Consider the following 25,164-nt stretch of genomic DNA (forward strand, 5'->3'; position numbering starts at 1 on the left):
CAACTTCATATCAAATGCAAATCAACGTAAAAATTTCTTCCCTCAAGTCGCTGCAAACTAGTAATAAAACTCAACCAGAAACTTCTTGACACTTCTAGCTATCGAGCTTGGTCTTTGCGGTGTCAGAACGAAAAAAAGGAATAAAAATTCAAAAATAGGGACATCACACGAATTATTATCAAAAGCAACAAAATTGTGTCATCACATGGAACTGTAGCATAATTGATACCAATCCGTCTCAAACTGAACCAAAATCAGAGTAATTTTGCCGGTCAAATTTCCAACAGATTCCCTACAATACTAATAAGCTAATGGAGTAATCAGGATTACAAGAAATCCATAACACGGAATTCCTTTTTGCAATCAGAACAGTTTACTTGATCTTCTTCTTTGGCCTCAACTGCAATACAAAAAGTAAATGCCATGATGGCTCTAATAATAACACAAATTCTATTAAGTAAAATAAGCACAGGTGATAATGCTAATAAATTAGCATACCTGGTTGCTGTGTCCACACTTCTTTTTCCTGCAGTTCACAGCACGGGGGTGTAAGCGTGCATAACACCTGCAAAGCACAATGATTTATAAGAACAATCTCGTGACTTAACACTATAAAGACCAATAGCAATACAGATTAGTTTCAGCTTTGAACATATACGGCAGTTTTTTCAAAGCAATCATTGACAATTGAACACTAAGTTATTCTATTGATTATGAAACGGGCTTTCTAATATTTATATTACGTACAACATGCACCACTTCTCAAAAGAAACTGTAGTTATGAATACTATCATTCCTTTTTTTCAAGATAGGATACATGGTTTTCAAACTACCTGTTTCACAGCACAGCATTCCTTTCATTGAATTGAATTAAGTTCTCAATCAAGTTTCATACAAGAAAGAATTTGTAAAAGAAATTTCAGCAGTGCACAATTATTTGAAGGTCAAACTTGTTACATATATAATTAATAACAATAACAACCAAGCCTTATCCCACAGGTAAAGTTGATTGATCTTGTTACTGTTCATATATTCGGGGTTATCAAAAATATTCTTGCTCGTAGTCTAAATTCATGCACATCAATATTTCAATGCATCTAATGAAGTCAAAAGCAAAAGGTGCCCTCAGCAGTTGTTTTGACCCAGGAAAAAATTGAGAGAAAATAAAATGGAGAGAAGAGAAAATAAGGAAAAAATGGAAAGGTTCTTTATTGTCTGAATAAAGGGAGAGAATGGGTGAAAAAGCCAAATAAGGATAATGTAAACATTTTTTTTATCTATGTTTTATTATATATTTCAAAAGATCATTGTTGTTAAATGATCATTCATTACTTTACGCAAATATTAAAAATAATGCTAACATTGTTGGTTAATTGATTATTCTTGAGGAATATAATAGCATCTCTCTATCTGCAACCAACACATGGTGATTGAGAATGAATAGATGCAGGACATGAGTAGATAAACATAAGCAGTTAAAATCAATCGTGCGGTGTGTAATGAGGTGGGCTACACCAGAACAAAAGATAGGTCTTAAGACATAGTGGGTTGTGGCTCTCTGTAGCAAAAGGTCCAAACATACATAATTTTGATGCTACCAAGTGTAGCTTATTTGTTTAGAACATGCATGTGCCTCCATTTATCGCAGATCCAAACACAGCAATGGTGGCCAGGGTGTAAGCCCAGACCAGTTTGGAGAAGTCAGCAATCTGCAGTGGCTGTACTTTTTCTATATTAAATGGCAACTATGACCCACACACCTGTTCTTCATCTTCTCTGTTACTCTGTTAGTATTTTCCTTATTAAGTTGACTTCAAATTTGGGTTGTTTTCTTTAATTGTTACTTAGGTGTCATAAAAAAACTTGTGCATTTTATACTAGGTTAGATGTTAACTAGTAACTTTAGCCAGTTGTAACATATGAGCCATAAGTGACTTGCTTATGCATTTTCAGTACTAGTTTTTGACACCTTTGACCATACTTCATATGAACAATACTTCAGATGGAACAAAATGTAGCAGTTGCAATTCAGGATGCAATGTTGACTCTACAAAATAGATTGTGTAAACTTACTTGCGGCAGATCATCTTATCCTGGTTATATTTCCTGGCCAATGCCATCAAAGATGGCTCAATAATGCCACCACGAAGCCTCAAAACAAGATGCAATGTTGACTCTGCATAATAGAAATAACAATCGAATAAGGCTCACGATTTAAACTAGAATCATTGAGCGTAATTAGTAGAATTTATGGGTGCGCTCAGCTAATTAGATCAGAAGAGCTTGGAGCCAGGCACAATAAAATAAAGCATTTGAAAATTGTCCATTTTACGTTCTCATATTTATATAGACTATAATGTTAATCATAAATTTCCAAGTTCTAGCTTTTCACCTACTCAAACACTCACGTTATTGGCATTCAAAGACAAATATGACCAGATACAATTTCCACAAAACATAAAAATCGGAAAATCAATCAATCACCACATTCAAACTATTACTAGCAATTAATATGACCAAATAGTACACAATTTCGAATTTGAATAGTCCAGACCTTTCTGAATGTTGTAATCGGCAAGGGTGCGGCCATCTTCCAGCTGTTTCCCGGCGAAGATCAACCTCTGCTGGTCCGGAGGAATCCCTAAACAGTGAGAAAAACATAAACGAATCACACAAGAGCGAACAAAAGAGAACGATAATCAATTAATCGTGCTGTTACGATTAAACCGCACCTTCTTTGTCTTGAATCTTCGTTTTAACATTATCGATGGTGTCACTTGACTCCACCTCAAGGGTGATGGTCTTCCCGGTTAGTGTTTTCACGAAGATCTGCATCTTTCCCTCTCTTCCCAGACTGCTTCCTAGGGTTTTCTGCGACTCTGTAACATTATATATGGGTAAGATTTTTAAGTAGGGTTTTTTAGGACTCGCAGTTTGTTTGGTAACCCAGATTATCTTATTCTCGAACTAATTCTATTGTTTGTCATTTGTCAAGATTTCTAGATAATTAATTACTAATCTTTTTGTTATGTCATGTACAATAAAAATTATGATCTTTTAAGTTTAGAATATCTAAATTTATTTGTAGTGTAAAATATTTTTCTAAAATTATTATATAATTTTTCAAGTTTAATTATTTTAAAATATTTTAATTTTTTATCACATATGTATGATTATAGACTTTTCGTGTTTTTATATTTTAAAATTTATTTCTTATTATTTATTAGCCTAAAAATTTTTATAACATGAGAATAAAGTGAAATTTTAAATGTTTTATGTGAAATTTTTACTTTGCATATACGTAAAATATTAATTAATAAATCAATACGTCTAAACCAAAATAAAATAAGACATTTATGATTCATTAAAAAATTATTTTTTATTGTAAACTACTTCAAAATAAAGAAAAAAAAACTACTAAAAAATTCATATATTAAAATCCAAAAGGTAACATGGAAAGTGAGGAAATATATACATAAAATAAATGAAAATTTAAAGACATAAAATTAAGTGAAACAATTAAATTAAAATGGTTTTAAAGAATTGAGTAATTAGTTATTCAAGGTTTTCTACTATCTACTTAAATGTGTGTATATAATGTGACTTATATTTAAATAATAGCAATGAGAGTATTTTTAGGACTTCTATTTACGAGGCTTATTATGAATTTAATGTTTACTTTTTTTATTCTAATTTTCTTTAATTGTAATTCTAAAAAATATATTATTTATTTAGTCTATATTACTACAAACTAATATTTATTAATAATAATTAATATATTGAATTTAAATATTTTTAAATTTAAATAATTATATAATATCTCCTCATTTTTTTTAATTTAATATTATTCATGTAGTGTGCAGAAAAATCCTTAGTTTTGAATCATTTGTAAATTTCAACCTTTTATTTTTAAATGTAAGATTTGAAATAGAGCATATTAAACTTAAAATGAGGTTAAATTAATTTTTAACTCTCAATTCTAAATGTTTTTTTTTTCAAGTTTAAAAGCAAATTATAAAAACAAAATCATTTACTTCTCTTTTTTTAATATAAATAATTATAATTATAATTTATCATTTTTGTTATAATAATAATAATTATTATTATTAACAATTATTATTATTATTACTATTAATATTATGATTATTATTATCATTTTTATGATTATAAAAATTTATATTATTGTTGTGATAATAATAATAATATTATTATTATATCATTTTATTTTATTGTCATTATATTATATTATTATTATTATGGTCGTCAAAATATTCTTGTTATTATTATTTTATTTCATTATTTTTATTTTCGTTGTTATATTCTTAACATATGATTCAAAAAGAAAATTTATTTTATGTTACTGAAATTTAAAATTTAGAATTAAAATTTAAAAATAAGAAAATAAATATTTATAATTATAAAAATAAAACTAATTTTAAATTTTATAAAATTCAAAACCCTAGTCAAGTAGTTACACTACAAGGCTCAAGTTAGTAGTTATGTACCATGACTTCTTGCTTAGAATGAAGGCTTTGACAATGTGACATGTGAGTTTTGATTTTTAAACTATTCCTTCTTGGATGAGAAACAGTATCAACAAGTTTCGTCACTGTGTTCCTTTTATTAAAATTTCAAGTTTTTGTTTTTCAAGAAATCGGTCTTTTGTTTTGTTAGATACACTAAAGCTTTATTTAGACGAAGTCGTGTAAGAAAGAGAGAAAAAAAAAATAAAAACACATGTTACTTGAATAAATAAATAAATAAATGATTTATGTATTTATTTAGATGCTTAAAAAAACAGACTATAAATTTTTAAACAATTACAAAAAAAATCTATTATTAAAAATATAATTTTCCTTATATTTATCTTGAATTTATTTTTATATATTTTTGTCAAAATTATAACTATCTTCTATTAGAAACAATTTTAGCCAAGTTGTGTAAAATTATTATTAAGCGGTGAAATCCTTTTTTATAGTTCAAGACTACAAATTAAAACAAAATTCAAGTTGATTATTTACATACTTAATAGTAATTTATTTTTATATTATTTTAAAAATTAGTTTTAAAAAAAAAAAGATGTCTTACCAAACAGAAAATTGCCGTAGCAACAGGAATAAAGTTTTATCATGAGTCCTACCACGGGCATTAGATTCTTATAGCTATGTGTAAAAAGAATAAAGAATCTATACATAAGGTTAGATCTTTTCTAGTTTAAATAAAAATATAATTATTTAATTTTTTTAAACAATGTAAAACAAATTTTATTTATGTAAAAAAAAATATAAAAACAACTTTAGGAATTAAAATTTGATTTTGTAGAAAGAAAGAATAAATATGTAAAAATGAGATGATGAGTTTTGAATTTTTTTATAAATAAAATTTATGTACAATGTTTTGTCATATATTAAACACGGTAATTAATAAGAAAATATGTTGAATATTTTCTTAATACATAGTTTTTTATTTAAGAGACAACACTCATTTAATAATATATATATATATATATATATATATATATTCTAAAATAATGTCTAATATTTATACGATAATAAAATAAATAAATAAATATAAATTTAATATATTTGTAATTTTATTTATTTTAATTTAGTTTTAAATATAAAAATTAAAATTTGAATTAAATCATGTAAAAGATATAATTAATAAACTTTAACTAATTTTTTAAAATATTTTTGTATCAAGATTTTAATATTAATAATTAAACAATATTGAATTTATAAAAAAAAAAACTCATCACATGCTGTAATGAAGTCAAACTGTTTTATTTTTTAAATAACATATTCTTCTATTTTTTAATAATATTAGCTTTTAATTTATAATTATCGTTTTTAAAATTATTTTATTTATAAAATAAGAAGTTGATAAATACAATATAAATATTTATATTATTTAAATTAAAAAATAGGTATAAAAATTTAAATATTTATATAACAGAAGTAGATATGTACATAGTTAATTTATAAGATTAGCATAATAATATATTTATTGATAAAATAAAACACATAAAATCTTATATTTTTTTTTAATTAAAAAATATTTTACTATTTTCATACTATTTAACTTTTTTTACATAAATATATCTATATATAGCATACATATAAAATATTTATTTTACATAATAATTTTTAAATTAAGTTATATTAATATTTAAATTATAAAGAAAGTGATAAATAATAAATACATTTTAGATATTTGATAATAATTACTGTTGTAATATTTTTATCAGATGATATCTAAATCAAATTTTTAAATTTAAATTTAAAATAATAATTTTTTGTAAAACATATGCTTTTACAAATATAATTATAATTTATTAAATTTAACAAATATTATTTTTATCATTTATTTATATTCAAATAAGTTTACAATCTATACTAAAAATAATCTTACTTTATTTCTATTATATATTTTTTTTTCTAAAAGCAAAAAAAAGTGCAGAAAATGTTGTTTTTGTAGTGGCTGGCTTGTAAAGGATTCTTGGGGTCATCAACCCTTCATACAGTGAGACCTTGTAGCCCAATAACATAATTATATTAGGTGTTAACTTATAAGTATGCGGAATAAAAATAAATAAATTAGAAAGTCTATAAAGGATTGTTGTTTTTTGACTACTATTATTTTCGATATAACAGAAAGGGATCTCAGGTAAATAATCAAGATTAATTTTTCATACGATGAAATCATTAATATTAATTCTTCATAAATTATATGTCCAGTGTCTGTGTAAATTAATCATGCTATTTTTATTAAACAAAATATAAATTATAATATAATTAATATTGAATGCATGCTTAGTTTTTCATAGTTTTGAGAAATAATTGTTCTTTTAAGATTTTCTTGATAAATATTTCAAAAACATTTATTTATCTCAAAATAATTAAATTTAAACACATTATGCATTTTTTTACAAAGTTAACTATAAAAAGAGGGAAAATTACATTTAAATACACGAATCACAAAATAAAAAAGTAATCTTAAAATAAAACAATGAATTGCATTATTCTCATATTCTCTTGTTTTACAGTAGAAATGGAGGAAAAATAAAGTAATTTAACTTTTCTTCTCAAATCTCAACCACAAAGAGTGCCCTAGATTATTTCGAATAAGTTTCTCCTCGAACATCATATCGATAAAGTTGTAGGCATCACATCATATACTATAAACAATAATATCATTACTAACCCCTCAATTATTTTCTGTTATTTGCTTTCCAATTTTAGTTTAGTTTCTGAAAAACATTAACTTTGTAGGAGAATTCAAGGTAAATTATTGGAAATCAGAAATAAAATTAAATTAAAACGAAGCTGAATGCGCGATTAAGAATCAAAAAATTGATGGAGGTGAAATGAAAGCACTCACCCAGGAAGGTTGATGGTATCGCCAAGACAATGAAGAAAGCTAGCGACTTTGTGAGTGGCACTATGATGTGTATGCGTTTGATTTGAGTGGAGTTATAAGAAAGAGAGCATGGCCTACACCCAATCCCTTTTCCTCTCTAACTCTCTCCCATTCCCATTCGCATCACTCCCAAACCCCAAACTCCATCATCCACCCTCCACTCATCTCTTCTTTCGCCCCCTCACTTTTCAAGCGCTTCGCGTGAAACCCCACGTGCCTGTTTCCCCGCTCAAAGCGTCAATGGCAGGGACCAAAAACGTTACTTTCGAGGTCTTCGAAAAAGACGACCTTGCCGTCTCTCTAGCCAAATACGTCGCCGATCTCTCTAATAAGTTCACCTCTCAAAGAGGGGCTTTCACCGTTTGCTTGTCTGGTGGCTCGTTGATTCACTATCTCCGGTCAGTTATATCTTCTTCGTATAAAAGTTTCCATTTAATTAATAATATAATTGTTCATTAATGTGAATGTGTTTTCTGATGGTATCTCAGTAAATTGCTGGAAGCTCCTTATGTTGATTCTCTTGAATGGGCCAAATGGCACGTGTTTTGGGTCGATGAGAGAGTCGTGCCAAAGACTCATGAAGATAGTAATTACAAGCTTGCTTTTGATGGATTTCTCTCCAAGGTATTATTTGTTTGCTTTCAACGTTTTTTCCAGTTTTCAAGACTCTTTTTTGGTTAAAGGATATTAGTTCATCATGTGTATCTCTTTCAAGTTGAAACCATTGTAAAAACAGTACAATGTGAGGATAAAAATCCCATTTTGGAATTTGATAGAACATGTTAAGAGATCCACAATCCCAGCTCTTCAATGCCATCCATGCTTTCAGTTTGGTTTTTTAGTAATCCAAAAAGCAAAAACGTATATACTCTGATGGTCAGCAGCGAAAGGAATGAATTTAGTACAGTTGATATCTTAGTTAAAAGATGGACCAAATTCTCGTTCAGTGTCAATTGATGAATTGGCCTGTCAAGTAGGAAAGAAAGTAGGATAAGACAATCCTTTTTCTTTTACAGAAACCCTGGGACGCAGAGGTCGGAATAGCGTTTTCAGATAGGATGTCTCTCTCTGCTAAGAAGAGGGCACCACAGTTTATTCTTTTCTATTCAAGTGTCGTACGTCTCAAGGTGTTGGGTGCAACTTTATGCCCTCAGGATGACAAAGGCTGGAACTATGAAGATCTTTCCCTATTCAAAGAAATCAATATCATACCCGAATCATAGATAAATAAAAATATCTATTAAGGGACAAATTGAATGGACAAGTCCAAGCATTTCAGGGAGAGATTGCGTATTTATAGATGATCAGGCGAATGAATCCCCAGTTGGATAGGATGGTTATGTTAACAAGTTCGTTAAGTATATTGCTCATTCTAATAAAATGTTATGAGAGGAAAAGAATTGTCATCAGTTTCAAGTCACAGGCTAAAAATGTATGTGTAGTCTTCTCTAAAATGACTGCATGGCCATATTATGGCCTGTTTCGAAGAATTTATGAAAAGCTTATAGAAAACAATTTATGATTCCCATAAGCTGTTTGTAGCTTATTTCAATAAGTTTCTTGATATAAATTATCAAAATAAGTTGTTTTAGCTTTTCTCAATAGATTTCATCGTGCATAAGACATCTTTTGAAAAGACCTTATTCATAAGCACTCAATAAATAATTTGTGTATCCAAACGCATGCTAGGACAATTTTCTGTTAATCTAACCTGCTGGTACTTTCATCGCGGTTCTCTTGGCAGGTGCCAATTCCACCGGGTAATGTTTATGCAATTAATGATGCACTGTCAGCTGAGGGAGCGGCCGATGATTATGAGACTTGTCTCAAACACTTGGTCAAGAGCAATGTGATAGCTTTATCATCAGCCACTGGATTTCCAAAATTTGATCTCATGCTGCTGGGCATGGGTCCCGATGGGCATGTAGCTTCTTTGTTCCCGGGGCATCCTCTTGTGCAGGAGAATGAGAAATGGGTTACATTCATTAAGGACTCACCCAAACCACCACCAGAGAGAATAACATTCACCTTTCCAGTGATTAATTCTTCTGCTTATGCTGCACTTGTGGTGACTGGTAGTGGTAAAACTGATGCAGTTCATTCTGTATTAGGCGATTCTCAAAATTCTGTTAAGCTTCCTGCTGCATTGGTTGCACCTGAAGGGGAGTTAAAATGGTTCCTAGACAAAGGTGCAGCCTCAAAGCTGTAGATCCTGAAGCTAAGCTAGTTGATGCATGTGTTGTGCTAGTGTATTTACCTTTGCAATATTGAGTTTGTGTATGAGAACCACATATCTAGTGCTGAATTTCCTTATCTCAGTGACAGTGTTAGCACTTGAGAGGGTTGTTTGTGTTATGTGGCAATAAAAGGAATATGAGGTTCTTTTGCTTCAAAATTTCTAAATTCTTCCGCCCTCAATTTACTGCCCAATCATTTGGGTGTGGGACAGACACCTCGTGTGGTCTTTGAGTTGAGCAACCGCACCCTTCCATCAAATTGAGACGCTTTCAACGGATGGCTTCATTTGATTTTGATGCCATTGTTCCATCGTTGTCATTTGAATGAATCGAATAATCACTTTACGTTAATCGTCTTTCTTTTATTGTCCTTTCCCGCAATCAGTGCCATGTATTGACCCCTACACGTTCCTTGGTACTTTCACGTGGAATTTTTTTTCGGTTGCGTGCTGTATATGACGCTACCGTATTCTAGGGACATGGCTTTCTGAAACAGGCACTAGGATTATACTATAATTTATGGTAAGAAAATTACTGAGCCGAGAAATCAAGGTGAGAAATTGAATCGGATGAAAACTAATCAATGATAACTTCATGTGACAAAGATGCTTGTTGGGAAGCTTCCCCAGCGCCAACATAACTTTAAAATAAACAGGCTAGAAGTAAGTCACAGGAAAAGGTAACCCTTCTCTCTCTTCGATGTGAACCAAAGTATATTTCAAGGAGTGAAAATTACTAATGTGTTTTTTACTTCTGCTAACCAAACATTTTTCATATAAACTATAAAGAATAAAATTTTAGTCATCTAACTATCTAACAATTATATGCCTGTTTGTTTGACCTTCAACCCAAGTTTATGCACTTACCAATGCATGAAAACCATTTTGTGAACATGATTTCTTATTGTTAAAAATTTTCAATATGGCTAGTCATGATTTGTAAGGGAGAAACAATCAGGCCCTGTGCTGAGTTCTGCTTAATTTATAATTGTATATACCACCACAAAAGAGCAACCTCGTTTGCCTCTCAATTGTATTCTTTAACTTCTCTAGTTGTTGACTAAACCATGACAAGGTGCTAAGCTAACACAAGTTTGAATCCCTTAGACAGATCATGGCAAAAGGAGTACTTGGTTTTGGCTCCCTCAAACCCATTTGCACCTCATTTGGTTGTTTGATTGTTTATTTTTTTCTGACAAAAAAACAAAGTCTGCTTAATTTACCCGACAATTTACCCAATAGAGGCATCGGATAATGCCTGTACAAGACTTTCCTCGCATTGTTAGAATACTTAAAAGTAAATAGCTAACTTGGTTATTGAAAAATAAAATAGTCACGCTATTTAGTACGAAAAAATTCAATACGAATTGAGTACGAATCAGCATGGATACTTTTTGTTTCGTTAAATAACAAGTAAAAAAAACAAAAAGACGATTCGTACTATCAAGTATTACTATTGAAAAAATCAGGCAGTGGTTTTAAAAATTAGAATTATCAAATAATTCTTCAAGATTATAAAGAGAGATAGTTTAATCTTTTGATCAATTTTTAAATATTTTTAGTGCATCGTTAATTTCTAAAAACGTGAACCTTGACCTAAGTTCATAATACAATCCTTAGTGACCTTAATTGGCACCTAAAAATGTTAACTTAAACAAATGATAGGACTCTCAATTATCACGCATTTGTAATATTGAAAAATTATTTAGTGACTTTATTGTCTTTGAAGACCTTAGATTGATTTTTTTTGTTCAAAGATCAAATTGAGTGTTTAGTCTAAAAGGAACTGTAGACTGAAAAGTAATTTTGTTTCCAAACTGAGTAAATAAGGATTTATTTACCCTAAAACGTCATGATTAAGATAAACTTTAAATTAAAGCAACAGTTAAATTAAACCAACAGCAAATATATTATATTTACTTACTTTAAAAAGTCTATCTTAATTACAAGTGGTGTCTCTCTCCTTTTATCAAATCATTTGTATAAAGATTGTTTAGTAATGCACATGTAATAATATTGGTGCGATTGGTTTTACGTATGATGCATGTAAATTTTCATTTATTTCAACCTTCCTAGTTATAGTTTTTGCCTGAAGTCTATGTTTAAATATTTTTTAACGTTTTTTCAAAGAGACTGTATGAACACGTGTTCCTTCGATTAATAACATAACTGAATATGAATGAGTTTATTTGCCATATACGACCGAGGAGATTTCCTTTCCTCATAAATAGTCTTGTCTTTGCAATTGGAATGGGGTGCTTTAACCACGAACTCATTTCTGGAGACTTGTTTTTTGAGTTGTCATGGTGAACATTTCAGGACAAAACCATAGATACACACATACTTCTTTGGGCTTTGGACTTAACAGCTACTATAAGAATATCCACACACGACAAGTTACAACTACTAAAATCAATTAATATAAGCAAGAAACGTCCTCTGAGCACATGGGCAATGCAAGTTTGGGGGACGCATACAATGTACTCCTTACCTCGCATTTCATATTTTAAATTTTTTTCACACAACATTTTATGTTTTTGTGGTTTTATATGACATTGGTTTTTGTACACCTTCCTTTTCCATGTAAAGTGTACTTTGGTTTCTAATCCTGCATTCATTTTATCAAATGGGTGTCTTTAATATTGCAATTTGCATGCAAATTGAATGGTTAGTCCAAGAAGATGAATTTTTCACACAACATTTTAAAATGTTTTGCTTGATGTATAATTTACCTTTTGGTCTCATCCTCTCCTGCAAAAAAAAAAAAAATTCAACTTTTTGGTATTAAATTAATGTCACTTTAGTGCATGCCTAGTAGTAATTGGTAAAGGAGTCTCAGCAAATAGCACATTATGTTCTTATTTGACTGATTGATCTATCTACCATGAATGCCAGCTTTATTCATCCGCCACAGCCCACATACTATGACCATTACAGTGACCAAACCGGTGAGGGTTTCTATAATTTGAGCATATCCATAAATGTAAAGGTCCAAAAGTAAAAGGGGAATAAAGGAGAAGGAGCCTAAGGAAAATTATACTTTTTACTGTCCACATGAATATTTAAGATAACTATATTTATCGATATTTGAACTTGAGATCACTCTTATTAGTTAATTTACGTGTTTAAATAATTATTTATTTTGAGTATATCCATAAATAACATTTTTTCCTTGAAATCCAATAATTAGGCTTAGCTAATAACGTATTATTTTCTCACCTTTTGTTTCTGTAGTCTAGCAAGCTGGTTTACCACAGAGTTGATACCCCTTTGCCTTGCCAGCATGAAAAAGTCCCAATCAAGGCTTGGACTTGCTTAAAAACCAAAACAACCGCTTCATCATTATAAGTTTTGACTGCAATCACTACACATAATTAAGGCCATGCTTTAGGATAACAGCGAGTGCAGTGTTGTAATTAGAGGGCAATACTTACGACACACCCTTGGCATGGTGGTGTTGTCATTATCCCATAGAAGACAATGCTCCCTTTGGCCTCACTGTTTACTCGTTGGAATCTCTTTCATCATTGTGGTAGATGATGAAAAGGACCTCTAAAACATGAAACATTCAAAAGGTAAGACATATGGGCCTCAGAAGATTGTTCCTTTCTTTTCTTTTTTTCTCTCACCCCTTCTTTACTTCTCATTTTTTAAGAAAGGTGTCTACCTTGCTCGTCAATAACTCAATTAATAATGCTTTTGATGCTCTCTGGTTGATATTGTCATAGCCACTGTTGCCGCTAATGCAGAAAACAGGGAGTTGTCAATTTGGACAAAATTTATATGCTTTTATTTAAGCATCAGTATAGTTTATTAATTAAAATTAGTTTTATTTTAATAAAGAATTATATCTAATGTTATTCAGATTTTTTAAGTAAAATCTTATTTTGTATTGAAAAGGAAAAATTTAAAATATAATATTAAATATTTTATATTTTTTAAATTATTTTTTTACTTTAATAATAATGATTGTAATATAAAATTGATATAAAAGTTAAAAATAATTATCAAAATAAAGCTATAATTTTAAAGAAAAAATAATATAGAAGAATGTATCTAAGGTTTGTCCCATTTTTAAAAGCTGCTTCTTCATCATGACAATGTTGGATGGTTCTAGCCAAACAAACAGAAGGCCTCCACAGCAGCAGTGGAATTGCAGATAGTGTGCATAAGATAAATTATGGAAGGCAGCACATATTCATTTTGAGGGACTCTTTTTATATTCCATTGTCGGATCTCAAAGTGGCAATTGATGGCAAAACAATAAACTTGGAAAAATATGGAGCCCATTGTAATAGGAAATATCATATCCTCTCAAGTACCCTCCAAGAAAAAAAGAAAGACACAAAAACAAATCTGGAGATTGTGAAGATGATGTTTTCCCTTTTCTTTTTGAAAGTTTGTGTTTTTAAATTAAATCTGATAATTTGGTTATAATACAATAATTTAACTATCATTCTCCCAAGTTTAACTATGCACCTCAAAAGGAAAAGTTTACTCGTTAAACTAGAGGACTGCATGATCTCGTACATTGCACAGATAATAGTTCAATTCAACAATTTTAACATACAACCCACAAAAAAGAAGATAATAAAACGGGAAAAAATTATCAGCTATCAACATTTGTCAAGTGTTGAATAGATTTATATAATAAATTAATCAGATATTAAAATTAATGACTGGAATTTTAAATTAAATAAATACTATAATTTTCTTAAATAATAAATTTGCTTTGATCTAAATGTTTTTTTTTTCTCACTTCACTTGTTACTTTTGATGATTTATAATGACTGCGCCTGATTTTGTTGACTAATATTTCTATCAAATCTTTTTTTTTCTAACATATATTTTTTGGTATACTCAATTCAACGTCAGTTGTTAGTTACTTAGTTGACAATTATACTTGTCCTTTTGTCTTTTCTTTTTCAGAAAATCAAAATAAAATAAATCATGAATGAGTAGTTCAAAGAACCCCACCCAATAAGTTTAGGCCTGCAATTCCAAAATATTATTCTGGCTAATTGCATAAAACTAGTAAAAATCTTATAGTATAATTTAACCTAACTACAGAGCAACTACATAACCACATGTTTTCAAAAGTGACATGAAATTCAGTTGGACAAGTCGGTGGTGGACTGGTGTTATATATATACAAATTCAACATGTTTTTAACGGTACATTAAATGTTTGAGTTGGGTTATTAATTACCAATTACTATTATTGTGTTGTCCTAATCAATGACTCCCCGAAATTAAGAGCGTGTTTTATAAGATAAAATATAGAACTACAATTATTAATTAAAAGTCAAATACCAAAGGTACAATACACACACATGATAAATTATAAAATTATTAAAACTTATTTCATTAATTTTAATTAACTATTATAGTCTTCAGTTTTCGATACTTTCAAATAAATAACTTAATTTTATGCATATTAAGTAACATCTTATTACATAAAATTTTATTTATGAGTTTTATTTTGAAATTTATCTAAAAAAAACTTTAAAAACTAATTTCAGAAATTTTTCTATGATATATTCAAGTAAAATTTTAATAGTACATCCCTTTCCTTAATTTATGAAATTTGTAGGAATAGCGCGAGTTGAATTGGAAGAAGATGCTGTGGAACTTCATTTTAATTGGACACGAACAAAAAATAAAAATACAGTATAAAGAAATAATGAAATATTGTTTTAAAGCTTCCTCTTTCAATTAAATAAATATAGTTGTTATTTGTTTTCAATTCATTTTAATATAAATAAAATTGCCTTACCTACTTCTATTGTTGGTTATTGATAATGTGATATTTATTAATATTGTTAATACTATTGATATTACTATAATTATAGTATTTCTTGCTATAATTACTATTATTACTACTATTATTATAATTATTATCATTTTTATTAATACTATAATAATAATTACTCATGAGTTCTTTCTCACACACATATATACACATGTATTTAAATAATTATAATTTTTTTATTATATTAAATTAAAATTTATATTATTATATTATTGTTGTTATGTATATTATTTATCTAAATTTTTATAATAAAAAGGTATCTTAAACCTTAATTTTTTTTGCATGTATATAAAAATACATCTTTTTATTATTTTGCTTTTATTTCTAGTTTAATTTTTTTATTAAATATTAAATTCATAAAATTTATTAATAATTTTAAAAAAATTTATAAACAAGCTAATAAATCAAGTTAAAATTTTTAAAAAATTAATTAAGTTCAAACTTTAAATCTAATTGATTTAAAAAATTTGAGCATTTTTTTTCACAAACCAATCTTAAACTTTAATTTCTTAATTTGAATTCAACTTATTTACACCTCTAAATATCACTTTGATTACTATTATTACAGTTATCACTTGTCTACACAATGGCCAAAGAAACTACACGAGTGAACCAACGCAAGTGTTTTTAAACTGCTAAATTAATTTTAAAAATTGAAAATTGATAAAATAAAAAATAGTATTTTATGTTGCAGTTCAATTTAATTTTTGAATTTAATTCTTAAAATCGAACTGAATAACATTTATAATAAATTTATATTAATTTTTAAATATAAATAATTTGTTACTCAATTTTATCATAATATTGTATAAATATATTGTATATCACTTTTATTTATTTTAGATTCTTATTTTTCACAATTGAATATCTTTCATTTTTTTTTCTATCAATGATTTTGTAAAAAATTATTATTTTAAACATACTTTTTTCTATTTTTTTTATATTTGTTGCATACTCATTTAATTTTTGAGCTACTACTTATTCTAAATTAAACAATAAATTAAAAGTCATATAATAATAAATATATTTTTTAAATAAAATAATTTAATAATACATAAATAAAATTTATTCAAATCAATATTTTACTATTCAATTTTCAAAATATATTCAAATTGAAGCAAATCATACCACATGTTACTTTCATGCATAATTTAGATAATTTTTGAGTAAAAATTAAACTAAATCGAACCACAAACATCTTCAGGTATGCAACATTTAATTGCCTTACCTGAGATAAAGTTTTTTGACGCAATTATTGCAATGTATTAGTAGGCAATTTATTAAGAACCAATTAAAATACCCGACAATATTAAAAAAATATTATTTAATGATAAATTGTTATATAATTTATCTTTTTTATAATAAATAATGAATTTATTATAAATTATACTTGTATTATTAAATTTAAACAAATTTTTAGCCAAAAACAAATATTATTAAAGATGGCTTAGTTAGTTTGGAAGTTTGAATGATGTGATTAGGAAATAAACGGCAGCGTTTGACACTTGCACCCTTGAGTCCCCTCCGCTATGAAAGCAAAAGGGCGAAAGCTGTTTTGAAGATTTAGCATAGATTAGATTCTTGTTCCCCCCTCTCTTCCTTTCCTTCTTTTCTATTTCCATTTCACTCCTCTCTTTCTCTCTCTCTTTAAGGTGGTTGCGCCACTTCACAGAGAGATTTTGAAGGCTTTTCTATTCTCTCTCAAACCAGTTTCTCTTGAGGAGGACAAAATTGAGGAACCATAGAAAGGGCATTCTGGTAATTACGGACCATTTCTCCTCCATGGTCGTATCCACTCACTTCAACACCAACAACTACACTCCCTTCATCTCCGGCGGCGCCGGCGCCAGGTTCTCCCTTATGGCCGCGGTGGCGACGTCGTCCACTCCGTCGGTGCACTTCACGGCCTTCACTGGCCTCGCTATCGTTGCCGTCATCTTCTACGGCGCCAGTAGGTAAAAGCCGTAGAGCTCTCAGATGAACAAATTAGAGAGAGCATAGCAATCGCGAAACCCTAGCTCGCTCAGGCCTAGATGACACTGTTTTCGATTCCGATTTTATTACACTGAAAGGAAACAAATAAGTAAAATAAAAGTGTACATAGAAGGAATTTATAGATGAATCCCCTTAGACGAAGTAATAATTCATCTTCGTCGTCTTCGAATTCCTCTCCTTCATCGTCGTCGCAATCGTCGTCGTCGTCATCGTCGTGGATCCATTTGCGATCGGTTCTATTTGTTGTCACTTCTTCCTCATCAGCTTCTTGTTCGTCCTCTGATCGGTGAGTTCTTCTACTATACTCTTGTTCTCACGTCAATTTTTTAATAACTGTTTTTATTCAGCGCTAAGATTTCTATTACTTTTCTGTTTATTTCGTGCCAGATCTCCACTTCTGGGCATCCCCAATGTTGCTATCAGTGTCAGCTTAGGCTGATCAGATTGTGTGTGTTGCGTTTTTGTGCTTCGCGCTTCCATGTTTCTGTTTTGGGTCTCTTTCTTCGGCAGCATTTCGCTCTTATTATGTGTTTAACTGGTTGATTTGTTCGGATTACGATGTTTTTAAGAATAAAAAAGAATCCTGATTTGTCTGTGAAAGGAGAAGAAGGGTTGAGGAGGACGAGACAGTGAGAGGGAGACAGATCTCTTTTTTGGTTGTGGTGGGGTGGGGTATTCTTTTGTGTGTGTGTGTGTGTGTGTGTGTGTGTGTGTGTGTGTGTGTGTATGTGTGTGTGTTAGAGAGAGAGAGAGAGAGAGAGAGGTTTCTTCAACCTGAAGTTCCTTCCCTCTTGCTTTGAACTATTTATCCTCTTATTCCATTTCTTATGTCAAATAAATAGGATATCAAAGCCACCCTTAGGGAAAATGTAACTGAATGGTGAACTTGATCAGATATCAAAATCAAAACCCCTGTTTATCTTGCTTGTTTCTTCCTGAGCTGGAAAGTAATCTGTGCTAGAGTATATTAAGTGAGTGCATGCATTTGGAGACTGAAAAAATATCTTCTAGACCAAATTAAGCTTTTTACATCTAAGAAGATTAGAAAGTATATTGTAGTCGTAATCTGTCAATCATCCTGCTGCGTCGAGGATTACCATTTTTGATTAATATTCTAGATTTTCGTCTGGCTATATATCTCAGAGATATTGATGTCTTCAAGGACACTTTTTTATATGCCGTCTTCATTTTTTTAGAATTGCATGCCATAAATTTTATTTGGAATAGTTTGGTTCCTTCCTCCCTCAGAATAATTTAATTTAGTACAGAAGTTAAAAATTTAAACAAACAGTGATGATGCTGTACTCTTGTGGTTGGGATTTGGAATCAACTGTTTTAATTTTCCATGGCTGTGTTGTGTAAATTTAGCAGCACACAAAACAACAAACATGTATTATCAAAGTCAGTGCATAACTGCTTCTTGGCCAAGAACTCCATTGTTGAATTAATTTAATATTTTTTATTTTATCCTATAAATTATTGAGTAACTGAATTAATCTACTAATTTTCCCAGAGAAAGAATCTCATCCCAAGAGAAATTAATGGCCAAAGGAGAATCTCCCGAGAGCTTTTGTGAAATTATATTCCACTGTAGTACAAACTGAACATGGAATTCATGTAGACTAGGATTACCCCCTGACTTCCTAAAAACTAATTAACTGACTCTGAAAACCGGGTGTAGTGGGCCTGGTCTGAATTATTATAATTTAAAAAATAACTGCAATAAACCACTAAGCCTGACCACTACAAGACTGACTCCATAAACCCCTACATAATAGGAACAAACAATGCCTTGCATGAAAAAATAAAAACTGAAAGTCAGGTCAGGATGGCTTAACTCGCGTGCCCCTTCTGCTGATATGTGATTATAGGTTTATCATTCTCAAACTTGATGTAGTTTATTTTCATTTTTCAATTGTAAATTTATGGCTGCATATTACCATATTATCTATGAAGTTGTAGGTTTTTAGCATTAAATGCACTTAATTATTTTAGTATCAAGGAAATAAGTAGCTCTACATAAAAGCATTTTATTCCATAATCAGCAAATATTAAATGATGTTGTTTGAAATCTACGCCGAATGTCATGCACATAGATTTGTATTTTCATATTATTAAAACTTGTATATGTTTACTCAATTTTTTCCATTGGAAAACAAGAAATTTGCAATTGGCCTGAAAAAATTTATCTGTTACACTGCAGCACTGTGATGCTCTTTTAATTGGGAAGAATATTTTTGTGTACTTTCTCACTCTCATAAAATGATTGTTTGGTGCCTATTCTCTGTTCTAAAACTCGGACAATCAGTAGTAATGAATATTTCTTTGTCGCAAAATTTCAGGGGTCGTCTTAAATCACCATGGTCACGCAGGAAAAGAAAACGTGTCCTTTCACCTCAGCAGTGGAAGAGCTTGTTTACTCAAGAAGGAAGAATTCGCGATGGAGGAATTAAGTTCCTGAAAAGAGTTCGCAGTGGAGTGAGTTTATTAATGTGTTTATCTAGATTTTAAATTTTTGTTTTTGGTCTTTTTCTTTGAAATTGATTACATTATAAATATTTGATGCAGGGTGTTGATCCTAGTATTAGAGCTGAAGTTTGGCCATTCCTACTTGGAGTGTAAGAATGTTATCTTTTATTTTTTATTTTGAAATAAAGAAAATGCTTAACCAGTTCCCTTAGTGGGCCAAGTAACTAAAAGTGCAATTTTTTTTGTCAAAATAATCAATATACCGCCTCCATGATTTTTTATGATACCCAACACAATTCCCACGGAAAGTTTCCACTTTCAATTCCTTAACCAATGCTTTAAGGGCACTGGCTTGCACAACCCTTTAAATAATGATTAATATTTAATTTCTTACATACATGGGATCTAGAAAGTATGGATTACGGAACCTTAGATAGACACATGGAGCAATTTGAAATTTCCCATTAGTATTTGAAGTGTATTGCTCCTCTTTTGGATTTTTACAAGTGTCTGTGCTGCATTGCCTGGTTGGCATGACCTGATACCTTGCTTCATGTTGTGCACGAGGAAGGATATTGATTACCTTCTGCTTTATTTATTTTGTCATTAGAATTTTGTTCCCTGTTCTTTCCTGTATGTTTTGATTTGGAGTGATAAACTTTTATATGGTTACTGATTACATATTCATTTAAACAGCTATGATTTGGACAGTACCAAAGAGGAAAGAGAAGCTATAAGGATTCAAAATAGGCAAGTATATATGTTGGATTGCGAAATCCATGCTTGATCCATTGTGTTTATCCAGTATTTAAAACTTTATTTTGTTTGTACTTCTCTCTTCCGTTCAGTTTAACATAATGTTACTTTTATGCTAAATCTTTGAACACAGAAAGGAGTATGAGAAACTTCGGAGACAGTGCCGGCAACTGCTAAAGCACAGATATGGGAGATTTAAGTTAAACGAAGTAGGTGAAATCAGCTACGAAGGAGATGGTGGCAGTATTATTCAAGATTATGGTTCTCCAAGTTCAGAAGATGCAACGAGTGCCAGAGAATCTCTATCCAGTGAGGAACGGGGCCCAGATGTTGAATATTCAGATGATCCATCTGGTGCCCTGTTGGAAGGAGATGATGCTCCTAATATCAGCAATGCTGATGCCTCTGTGCTGGATACCTATTCCACTGATTCAGACTCCTCGGAAGGTCCTGAGGTAATTCAAACATTTCCTTCTGTTGATGGTCAGGAAGAGAACAATTCCAAGACAACTTCTAAGGAAAATTCTTCTCCCTCCCAAATGAAAGTCCCATCAAAACTATGGAGTAACGAAGATTTTGCTACATGGCAACGAATCATCCGACTTGATGCAGTACGTGCCAATGCAGAATGGATGCCATACTCCCCTTCTCAAGCTGTTGTGCCAGACAGTAGGGCACATCGGTCTGCCGAGGCTGTGGGCTTGAAGGATTACGGTCACCTAGATGCCAGTAGAATCTTCCATGCTGCTCGACTAGTTGCTATTCTTGAAGCATATGCTCTATATGACCCTGAAATTGGCTACTGCCAGGGTATGAGTGATCTGCTATCTCCTATAGTTAGTGTTGTATCTGAAGATCACGAGGCTTTCTGGTGTTTTGTTGGATTCATGAAGAAGGCTCGGCAGAATTTCAGGCTTGATGAGTTGGGTATTAGGAGGCAACTTGATATAGTAGCAAAAATTATCAAGTTTAAGGATGCCCACCTGTTTAGGCATTTGCAGAAGCTACAGGCCGAGGATTGCTTTTTTGTGTATAGGATGGTGGTGGTATTGTTTAGAAGGGAGTTGACATTTGAACAGACTCTTTGCCTTTGGGAAGTAATGTGGGCTGATCAAGCGGCTATCAGGGCAGGTATTGGGAAATCTGCATGGAGCAGAATTAGGCAGCGTGCTCCGCCAACGGACGATTTACTGCTTTATGCAATAGCTGCTTCCGTTTTACAGAAGAGGAAATTGATTATTGAGAAATATAGCAGCATGGACGAGATCATTAAGGAATGCAATGGCATGTCAGGACACCTTGATGTTTGGAAGCTGTTGGATGATGCCCATAACTTGGTGGTTACCCTTCATGACAAAATGAAAATAGACACATCATTCCGCTGACTACAGTTGATGCATAAGCAAACTAGTTTATAATATCGTCAAAAGATCTTTACTTTGAAGCTGCCAGACTTTTCCTCCGTATCTAAAAGTAAGTACTGCACATGCTGAGTTTATATTACAGCGAAGCCTGCTGCTTACTGAAACTTGCCACTGCTTATTTACAAGGCTCAGTTTGGACAATGTTGGCTAATGTGGGATTGAAGTTGGCTAGATTTAGATGCCATCCTTTTCTTTTTCCTCTTTTTTTTTTTTCACGTTGGCTCCTTCCTTTTCTTTGTTTTTCTTTCTTTTTTTAATTCTGATTTGAGACACATCTCGGAGCACCTTTGCGAAAAGCAGGGGTGGGTTGGTGCATGTAACCATTAGAAGAGGCTGAAATACTGTCGACAATTATGAATGTTGTCCTTTTTGACTGAATCTGAACTCGCGACTCCTTTTGACTCTTTTGCTGACCAAGTTGCATCTCCTGTGTGGGTTCAAGGGATATCTTCCGTATATTCTGTTGCTTGTGCCTTTTGGGGTACTGATTAGCACTACATAAATTAACCACGCCGCTTTGCTTAACAGCCCAACCCTTTGCTTCAAAGGTAACGCACTCAACCGTAAGAATATCAATCCCAAATCCCTCTCGCCTTCATCTCCATCGGCTGATAAAATTTACGCTTAGTTTTTTTCCCCCCATTATTTATCAATCAAATTAGTGTTCTATTTAAATAATCTAGATAATAAAGGTTAACATTATAAGTTAATATTTATTATTAAAATAAAATTTTAATTTTAATTAAAGAATAGTATTAAAAGTTCTTAATATTTTTTAATGAATGATCATATGAATGTAGTGGGACGTAAGTTAATAACATTTTAGTTGGTTAATTTAAGTAAAATAATATAAAGCAAATTTAACTGTGCCTTATATTCAAAGTCTATTTTAATTTTAAATACATCTAAAATTGAAAATACCATTTCTTACTAACTTGCTTATATTTTATTATTATTTTTTTTAAATATGTACAAATAATTCTCAACTTTGTAATTTTATTAAGTCATTTATAAGAATTTCAATAATGTAATCTAAATTGAAAATGGGATTAGCAAATCTTTTATTTTGTTTTAGATTATTATAGAACGATTTTTTATGATAAATTAGGAATTAATATACTTACCAAAAAATTAAGAATTAACGTGAATGTTTTTTATTACAAGTTATAAGAATTTTTAAAAAAATAAAAATTTAATAGTATATTAACATTTTTTTTATAAATTTAAAAGAGTAAAATTTTTTATTATAAGAATAAATAATTTATTATATTAAAGAGATAATTTCTTTATTAAAAAATAGACTATTATATGTAACAACGTAAAAAAATTAATAAGATTGTAAACTTTCATTCTAGAGAATAAGTTACATTCTTAATGTAAGTGAAGAAAGAGAGCATATTTTTACCAAAATATGATCATGTAACATTATGTGAGAGAGTGAAATCACTAGTTACCTCACTATCAACAGTTAAGACTCAAGTATATATAATAGAGATGGATAGATTTATTAAATGATTATATCAATGAAATGTACTACATGTCGGGGACATTCTAACTAGTTAGTTGAAGTAGTAAAACAATAAAGGAAAGTAAAAAGTGTCCTAATATTCAAAGTTAGCTTAATGTTAAATTCATTGAAATTTTAATTTAAAATTTAACTAAAAACTAAATCTGTAATTTAAATTGAAAATATTATTCCTAGCTAACTTATTTATAATTTTATTATCTTTTGTAATATAGTATAAAACAAAATAAGGTTTTATTTACCCTTAAAGTTAAGATAAATTTTGTCGTATCTTAATTACTTGGACTGCCTCTCTCTCTCGTCTTTAATCAAACCATTTTGTGTAAGATTTTTTAGTATCTGATACGTGTTGTATATTATTATTATACATGCACTTGATGGGTTCCTTCGATTAAGACCGTAACTGAGTATGAATGAATTTATTTGCCATATACGACCGAGGATATTTCCTTTCCTCATAAATGGTCTTGGCTTTGCTTTTGGAATGGGATGCTTAACCACGATCCCATATCTGAAGACTTGATTCTTAAGTTGCCATCGCCAACATTTCAAGAGAAAACCTTATACACACATACTTCTTTGAACTTACTAGCTACTCCAAGAATATCCACACACGACAAATTACAACTAATAACATTAATTAATGTAAGCAATAAACCTCCACTGAGCACATGGGCAATGCAATTTTGGGGGACTCAAACAATGTAGTGCTCGTTTCGAAATATGTTGAAATACTTGTAAACATAATTTAAAGCACAAGGTATAATTACTGTTAAAATAAATTTGGATCCATGTTTCATCGTTTCAACGTGAATCTAAAAAGAATTCCACTTTTTAGTATTACATTTGAAGTTGATAGTTTATTCAAATTTCACTCTAAAATCAATTTCACTCTAGTGCGTGTCTGGTAATTGGTAGTAGTCTCTGCAAATAGTACATTCTGTTCTTATTTGACAGAGTGATCTACCATAAACATGAATGCCAGCTTTATTCATCGGCCACGGCCCGCATAGTAAGACCATCACAGTGACCAAACTGGTGAGGGTTTCTATAATTTGAGTGTGTCCATAAATGAAAAGGTCCAAAAGTAAAAGGGGAATAAAGGAGAAAACTGAAGGAAAATTGTACTCAGAAGGTTGTGAAATTTTTTTGTCATTATTCATTTTGAGCATATCCTTAAATAACATTTTTTTCCCTGAAATCCAATAATTAGACTTTAGTAATAAAGTATTTAAATTTTTTCACCTTTTGTTTTGGAGTCTAGCTTGCTGGTTTTCACTAAAGTTAATACCTTTTGCCTTGCCATTATAAAAATGTCCCAATCAAGACTTGGACTGTTAAATAAGAATAAAATTGTATGTTATAATATTTTTCAATAAACTAATTTTTAATTATTTTTATTAATTTATGTAATTTGATTAAAAAAATCTAAATTATCCCATAGAAGACATGGCTAACCCTCTACTCGCTGCTTATTCTTTGGAATCTCTTTCATAATTGTGGTAGATGACGAAAATGACCTCCAAAAC

The 25,164-nt window shown here is 30.4% G+C and overlaps 3 protein-coding genes across 5 annotated transcripts; 2 read left to right on the top strand and 1 right to left on the bottom strand.

The window, feature by feature from the left end:
* Positions 1 to 179: 179 nt before the first annotated feature.
* LOC113867056 (ubiquitin-60S ribosomal protein L40-like) lies at positions 180 to 9,161 on the bottom strand. Its single transcript, XM_027502014.1, has 6 exons — positions 9,131 to 9,161; positions 2,733 to 2,879; positions 2,555 to 2,641; positions 2,074 to 2,176; positions 499 to 565; positions 180 to 400 (listed from the first exon to the last, which is right to left on the bottom strand). The coding sequence occupies exons 1-6, from the start codon at positions 9,144 to 9,146 to the stop codon at positions 374 to 376; spliced, it is 447 nt and encodes a 148-aa protein (XP_027357815.1). The 5' UTR covers positions 9,147 to 9,161; the 3' UTR covers positions 180 to 373.
* On the top strand, positions 7,314 to 12,402 carry LOC113867051 (probable 6-phosphogluconolactonase 4, chloroplastic). The gene is made up of 3 exons (XM_027502001.1): positions 7,314 to 7,817; positions 7,908 to 8,043; positions 9,164 to 12,402. Exons 1-3 carry the CDS (start codon positions 7,489 to 7,491, stop codon positions 9,626 to 9,628), a joined length of 930 nt encoding a protein of 309 aa, XP_027357802.1. The 5' UTR covers positions 7,314 to 7,488; the 3' UTR covers positions 9,629 to 12,402.
* A 4,623-nt stretch (positions 12,403 to 17,025) lies between these two features.
* LOC113848234 (GTPase-activating protein gyp7-like) lies at positions 17,026 to 22,513 on the top strand. Of its 3 annotated transcripts, XM_027477671.1 has the most exons (6): positions 17,356 to 17,747; positions 19,804 to 19,939; positions 20,030 to 20,079; positions 20,627 to 20,684; positions 20,824 to 20,885; positions 20,976 to 22,491. In XM_027477671.1, the coding sequence occupies exons 1-6, from the start codon at positions 17,584 to 17,586 to the stop codon at positions 22,069 to 22,071; spliced, it is 1,566 nt and encodes a 521-aa protein (XP_027333472.1). In that variant the 5' UTR covers positions 17,356 to 17,583; the 3' UTR covers positions 22,072 to 22,491. The 3 variants fall into 3 exon arrangements, with proteins under 3 accessions (XP_027333455.1, XP_027333472.1, XP_027333463.1); XM_027477654.1 differs by having other exon boundaries at positions 17,026 to 17,747; positions 20,627 to 20,680; positions 20,820 to 22,513; XM_027477662.1 differs by having other exon boundaries at positions 20,824 to 22,491.
* The last annotated feature ends 2,651 nt before the right edge of the window (positions 22,514 to 25,164 follow it).

Source organism: Abrus precatorius, unplaced genomic scaffold (genome assembly GCF_003935025.1).
Source record: "Abrus precatorius isolate BTA unplaced genomic scaffold, Abrus_2018 Scaffold10, whole genome shotgun sequence".
In the NCBI taxonomy this organism is placed as follows: domain Eukaryota; kingdom Viridiplantae; phylum Streptophyta; class Magnoliopsida; order Fabales; family Fabaceae; genus Abrus; species Abrus precatorius.